The sequence below is a fragment of the Girardinichthys multiradiatus genome, chromosome 1 (genome assembly GCF_021462225.1).
Source record: "Girardinichthys multiradiatus isolate DD_20200921_A chromosome 1, DD_fGirMul_XY1, whole genome shotgun sequence".
Classification (NCBI taxonomy): domain Eukaryota; kingdom Metazoa; phylum Chordata; class Actinopteri; order Cyprinodontiformes; family Goodeidae; genus Girardinichthys; species Girardinichthys multiradiatus.
In genome coordinates this window covers 35,941,181-35,947,012 of record NC_061794.1, presented here as the reverse complement: position 1 = coordinate 35,947,012, position 5,832 = coordinate 35,941,181, and the positions used below count along the sequence as shown (strand labels likewise).

The following is a 5,832-nucleotide window of genomic DNA, read 5'->3' as shown; positions in this document are numbered from 1 at the left end:
TGTTTTTTTTATTTTTTTTTATGCATTGCTGTAAAAGTACAATGGATTTTGTTTGGTAGTCTTCACTCCATCAAGTCTCATGTAAAAACTGGTTCTGTGAACCAAAGAGAGACAGACTGCTGACAAGAATTTAAGACTAAATAAATTGATGAACAAATTTTTTATTTCTCTTTGTCTTTTCTTGCAGTACTCGTGTACAAACGTGTAGTTTTAATTCAGCCTTAGAAAAATGCAGTTTATAAGCTGGTCTTTTATAGAAGAGTACCAAGAAGAAAACCATAAGTCCTGTTCGGTGTTTGCCACAGGCCAGGTAGGGGACACAACAAGCATGATGAAGGTGCTCTGGTCAGATGCGATAAAAATCGAATCTTTTGGCCCAAATGCAAAAAATACTCTGTGAAGGACAACTAAGTCTGCACATGATCCCGAACACACGACCCCAACAGTGAAACATGGCGGTGGCAGTATCATGCTATGGGGATGCTTGGACCAAGGCCACATCTTAAAGATGCAGGACACCGTCCTTGGTTTAGATAGAGGCATATTCATGTGTCACATTGGCCCAGTCAAAGTTCAGACTTGGATCCAATTGAAAATCTGTGGCAAAATGTGAAATGCATGCACACGCTTTTTGTTTGTGAAAGAAAAATGTATGAATCATTTTCTTTCCACTCAACAAATACCCCATATTATGTTTTGGTCCACCACAAGATCTCAATAAAATTTTAATTTAAGTTTGTGGTAGTAACATGTCGACATAAAAATGTTTGCCAGGGGCTGCATTTAGCACAAAACAATAAAGACACATAAAAAAAAAATCTAAGTATAAAACTTGTATTTACATGTTTCCATTTCCACCTATAACTTTCCAGTTGTGTCTTGTCTGTTATTTAACTTAATAGACACAGAGCTCCATCAGCGATGCTGAACAGCCACTGCGTGTGTCACTGCTGTGTGGAAATGAGCTCCAATAGCAGGTTTTCCCACACGTGATGCAACGGTTTTTAACATCACTAATGTCCTTGTTCATCCTGCAGCCCGAGCGGTTCAGTGAAACAGGATGTTCTTGTGCTTGGTGTTGGGAATCTGATCTCGACTCTTCAGCCTCCTTACTGCTTCCCTCATGTGTTTAGGCTGAAGTGGTGGGGTGTCACCCCACTTCTCACAAACATCAAGAGCTGTAAAAGAAAAAAAAGCACAACTAATCAATTTTCTATTGAACGCTGTAAACAGAAAAAGTGAGGTTTTTTTTTTTCTATAATTTGAATGGTTTGTGTTGTAAACCCTCCACCCACCTTCTTCAACAATCTCCCCGACAAAAACCTTGGCGATTCCAGACATGGCAATAACCACATTCTGGGAAACTGAGGATCCAGTTATGGACTGGATCAGCTGAAAGATTCAGATAATAAAGCAGCCATATGAAACTCAAGTTTGAGGTTCCGAAATAAATCTGCCAGTTTTTTATAACCAGCTCACCCGCTTAATGGCAGCCTTTGGGAAGGCAGAACGTCTGTACATCTCATAGCGATTGAGCTGCTCTTCAGAAAAGGATGACACCAAAACCCTAAATAATGCAGGAAGAAAGGGGTCAAAGATGATCAAAAATGACACTTTTTGTGATGTATGTAAAGAGAGATGTGATCTTTCAGGAGGTTAAGTGTGAGCCTTACTGCATCTTCTGTATTTCATCCTCATCAACCTTGTGGCGCTTCTCTTTTTTCTTTTCTGGCTCCACCTTGAGTCGTTTAGAGGAAGGCTGACCAGAAGTTCCTTCTTCCTCATCGTCTGCTACTGCTGCTTCAGTTTCCTTCAGCAAAAAAAGAAAAAAACATGTTAAATCATGCGAAAACATGAAAATTCAAGCAATGGTAATCCTTTAGTTAAAAGCACAGTTCATATATCAACAAATATGAGGTACTTTCTGTATATTGTAACCCACATTTCTACACTTTACTTTTAAAAACAACTTCAACTGTCAGTAATATCTTTTTTTATGGTTAGCACAAAATTATTCAAAGCACAACAAGTCTTCTTAACTTTCATAGACAGGATTTCTAGGTGCAGCCAAGGGCCGGAGGGGGTCTAGTTTGGGGACCAGTGGATTTTGTCTCTTCTTTTTGCAGATGACGTGGTCCTGCTGGCCCCCTCTAGCAAAGACCTACAGCGTGCACTGGGGCGGTTCGCAGCCCAGTGAGAAGCGGCTGGGATGAGAATCAGCTCCTCCAAGGCCGAGGCCATGGTTCTCAACTGGAAAAGGGTTTGGGCTTGTTCTGTTCAGGTTAGCGGGGAGCTCCTGCCTCAAGTGGAGGTGTTCAAGTATCTGAGAGACTTGTTCACGAGTGAGGGGAGAATATAACGGGAGATCGACAGACAGATTGGTGCGGCCGCCGCAGTAATGAGGTGTCGGTTGGTACGTTGTGGTGAAGAGAGAGATCCTGGATACAAGCGGCTGAAATGAGCTTCCTCCACAGGGTGGCGGGGCACTCCCTTAAAGATAGGGTGAGGAACTCAGAGTAGAGCCGCTGCTAAGCACATCGAAAGGAGTCAGTTGAGGTGGCTAGGGTATCTGTATCGGATGCTTCCTGAACGCCTCCCCCAGGAGGTATTCCAGGCACATCCCACCGGGAGGAAGCCCAGGGGACGCTGGAGGGACTATGTTTCGGCCGGCCTGGGAACGCCTTGGGCTTCCCCCAGAGGAGTTGGATGAGGTGTCTGGACGTCTTTTCTTAGTCTGCTGCCCCGACGACCCAGGCCCGGATAATCAGAAGGTCGTCTTCTGCTTATCCAATGATGACAACAAATTAGTTCTGTGCTGTTATGCAGTATATTTCTCCAAGACCCTCTATGACAATAAACAATAAACAAAGAAGACAATAAACTTGTTTTAAATGTGCTCCAGTTTAATTTTCAGTGATATTTGTTACAACTTCCTCTGCTATTTTTTTTCTTGTATATAAAGTTATGTTGGTCAGGTCATTCATATTACCGGCTCCATATGACCCTTCCGTCTGTCCCACGCTTGGCTGTCCTCATCCAGTTTGAGCCTGTCTCACTTACATATTTACAGAAGTTAACAGGTCATATGAAACCCTCAGGTTCCTCTGCTGATCAGTAGCTCTACACATCTTTTTAAAGTTTTTCTCAAAATTGGACTGTGAGCAGCTGGACCCATTTTGTGTTCCCTGAGGCTTTTAAACGTGCAGTGGTGAACCCACTTGGCCCCATGGTCTATGAGATCTTCAGACCAAACTCAATTTTCTCTCTAAAATATTGCAGAAAAGCATTTATTAACAATTAAATGACTTTTTGGAGAAAAATCTAGTTCAGGGGTTTTCCCTGCTGATTTTAAACGTTTCCTTAGCACTGAAACTGCTCTTTTTTTTGTTTTTGTTTTAAAAAGCACCTTTTTAGCCACTGACTTGACATTCTTGATTTAACCCCAGCAGTTGATACTGCATATCAGGTTATTCATATTTCTTGTTTAGAGCACTGGTTTGGGATTGGAGACCATGCATTGGGTTGGCTTTAGTCATATATGAAAAACAGGAGTTTGTGTGTGAATATAGAGAATTTTCAGGCCACTTCCACTCCTCTTATTTGATGTTCCTCAAGGGTCAATCTGTCTTGTTGTTCTTTGGGCTAGTAAAGAGTGGATCGTGAATATCGATCATCCCACTGTATATCCTCCTCTACTACATCATCTCCATCCTTTATCTACGGGATTCAACATCATTTGTCTAACAGATCCACTGCCCATCATCTGTACACATCCAAACCATCTTAACCTTATATCCAAACCTCCTGAGCTGCCCTCTGTTAAGTTATAACTTCTGTCAATTTTGGCCTCTCCAATTAACATTTCCATTTCTGTAGACTGTGTTTTTGCCTATTCCAGGGGTCTCATTTAAATCATTTTAGTTGATCAATATGTGAAGCATGTTTTATTGCTACTCGAGTGATTGGTGTTTCAGAAACTGTTTGTGAATGAACTTACAGTGTTTAAATCTTTGGAATGATCCTGCGTGGACGGCTCTTTGTTGTCATCTGCAGATGTCTCCGGAACAAGTTCGTGTTCGGTTTGGTCCGTCCTCAGATGCTGCTCGTTGGTAAAACCCTCTTTCTCAAGGGAATCCTCCGTTTTTATCCGCGCAGGGTCCGCCATAATCCCTCAGATCCTTCTAGCAGACTTCAGTTTCTGAACACACAGCTGTTCGTTTCAGTCTACACTGATATAGAGGCAGCAAAGCATTGACAAGCAATACATGTTACGTGGAGCTTTTTTATTTACGATGAAAAGCTGTAACAGAACGTGGTTAACATTTGGATAAAATGGGAATGAAAATAAACGTACCCTCTCTGCAACTAGTCAATGAGCTGTTAGCTGTCGAACACACTGATGCTGCTTCCACCTGACTTAGGAAGAATATCCGCTCTGATGATGCAGCAGAAAATTTTTACTTATTTATACAATCGCTGGGAAATAACGTCCGCATTAACTGTAACAAAAACAGTAGCAACACTAGTTGTCGTTTACCTCGTTTCTCCTTCTTACTTTTATTTTCGGTGGAACGGCGTTTGGCGAACTAAGCATTGGGTGCATTACCGCCACCACGTGGATTGGAGTGTCACTGCTTTCTGGCTCCATGAATGAACAATAAAAGAAAAAGAAGCAATATTAGGGATATTGATACAAATATGAATCGAACTTTTGAATTTTAAAAGTTTCCATAGAAACTTCAAGAAATCACTCTTTTCTCTCAGTACCAATACTTCATACAAAACTAGCATAACATTTTCAGGAATCACTTTTTTATCAGTAAAATAACGTGTGTCTTATTAATCCTCTTTTTAACATTTTTAAATGTATTCCTTAGTAATTAAAAACATAATTACGTATATATAGTCCCGTGAAAAATCGGAGGCCACTTAACAGATTGCCTAATAAAAGCTTTAGATTACCAAAAAATTTTAACAAAATTGTGAAAAATAGCCATCAAAAGCAACCTGACCCTATGTGAAAAGAACAGTTGTTCACAGCACTGTAAATAAGTATTTATGTTTCCTCCCTTTTGGTTTATATGCTTATTGCAACATTTGCTTTTCTCTGCATGTTGAAAACCATTTCACTACATTTCACTGTTTTTGCCATATTATTTTTTCTAAAACTGTAAACTTAATTTTTTCTTTACTTAAATTGCGCCCAGAAACCAACTCTTTAACATACAGCAATGCAAGTAAAATGTCCAACATCTCTCTCATTTGATAACATGTACAAAGTACAAAAATACACAGAGTAGTCTTGAAAAGTATAGAACTTTCTTAGTTTTCAGATCTGGATAAGTAGGGCTAACATTTGTGTCCCAGATGCTTTGCACTACCCTGCTCCTGTTCTTAAAAAAAAATGAAAATTTGAATCATTAAAATAAGTTGCTCAGTATAAAATGAGCATCACTCTCAGTGGCACTACCTGCATGCCAGATGAGAGAAAAACAAAAGCAATGTAAGCAATTAGAAAACTTTATTGACCACATATCAGCATGTTGATTTTAAATATTTTAACAGATTCAGTCTTCGGGAATCTAATGGGTGACATGGGTCAGGATCAAGTCTACAGTCTCCGATATGGGGACCTCTGCTCTAAATGGTAATATGATTTCACAAAACAACATCATGTCTCATGAAATGAAATTTGAATATGTTGTTAGGAACATGGGGGATATTGGGACAGGTTATAACATTAATAAATAGGCCATTCTTTGATCTTTATCTTTGAATATTGTAAGTTGTTTTTAATGGTATTTGGAGGACATGAAGGTGGCCTCTTCGCAG

The 5,832-nt window shown here is 40.0% G+C and overlaps 1 protein-coding gene across 3 annotated transcripts; it reads right to left on the bottom strand.

Annotated features, from left to right (window-relative positions):
* Positions 1-141: 141 nt before the first annotated feature.
* Positions 142-4,604, bottom strand: taf11 (TAF11 RNA polymerase II, TATA box binding protein (TBP)-associated factor). Of its 3 annotated transcripts, none has more exons than XM_047368000.1 (7): positions 4,538-4,604; positions 4,355-4,435; positions 3,998-4,198; positions 1,674-1,810; positions 1,480-1,567; positions 1,296-1,392; positions 142-1,178 (listed from the first exon to the last, which is right to left on the bottom strand). In XM_047368000.1, the coding sequence occupies exons 3-7, from the start codon at positions 4,163-4,165 to the stop codon at positions 1,048-1,050; spliced, it is 621 nt and encodes a 206-aa protein (XP_047223956.1). In that variant the 5' UTR covers positions 4,166-4,198; positions 4,355-4,435; positions 4,538-4,604; the 3' UTR covers positions 142-1,047. The 3 variants fall into 3 exon arrangements, with proteins under 3 accessions (XP_047223956.1, XP_047223971.1, XP_047223965.1); XM_047368015.1 differs by having other exon boundaries at positions 3,998-4,224; positions 4,538-4,555; XM_047368009.1 differs by having other exon boundaries at positions 3,998-4,229; positions 4,355-4,549.
* Positions 4,605-5,832: the final 1,228 nt, after the last annotated feature.

Bases quoted from the DNA above. Each gene is read 5' to 3' on its own strand.
- taf11 (XM_047368000.1), bottom strand. From the start codon at position 4,165: ATGGCGGACCCTGCGCGGATAAAAACGGAGGATTCCCTTGAGAAAGAG. The intron at 1,568-1,673 runs GTAAGGCTCACA...TGCATTATTTAG, and splicing joins GATGAAATACAGAAGATGCA to GGTTTTGGTGTCATCCTTTT. The intron at 1,179-1,295 runs GTGGGTGGAGGG...TTTCTTTTACAG, and splicing joins CGGGGAGATTGTTGAAGAAG to CTCTTGATGTTTGTGAGAAG.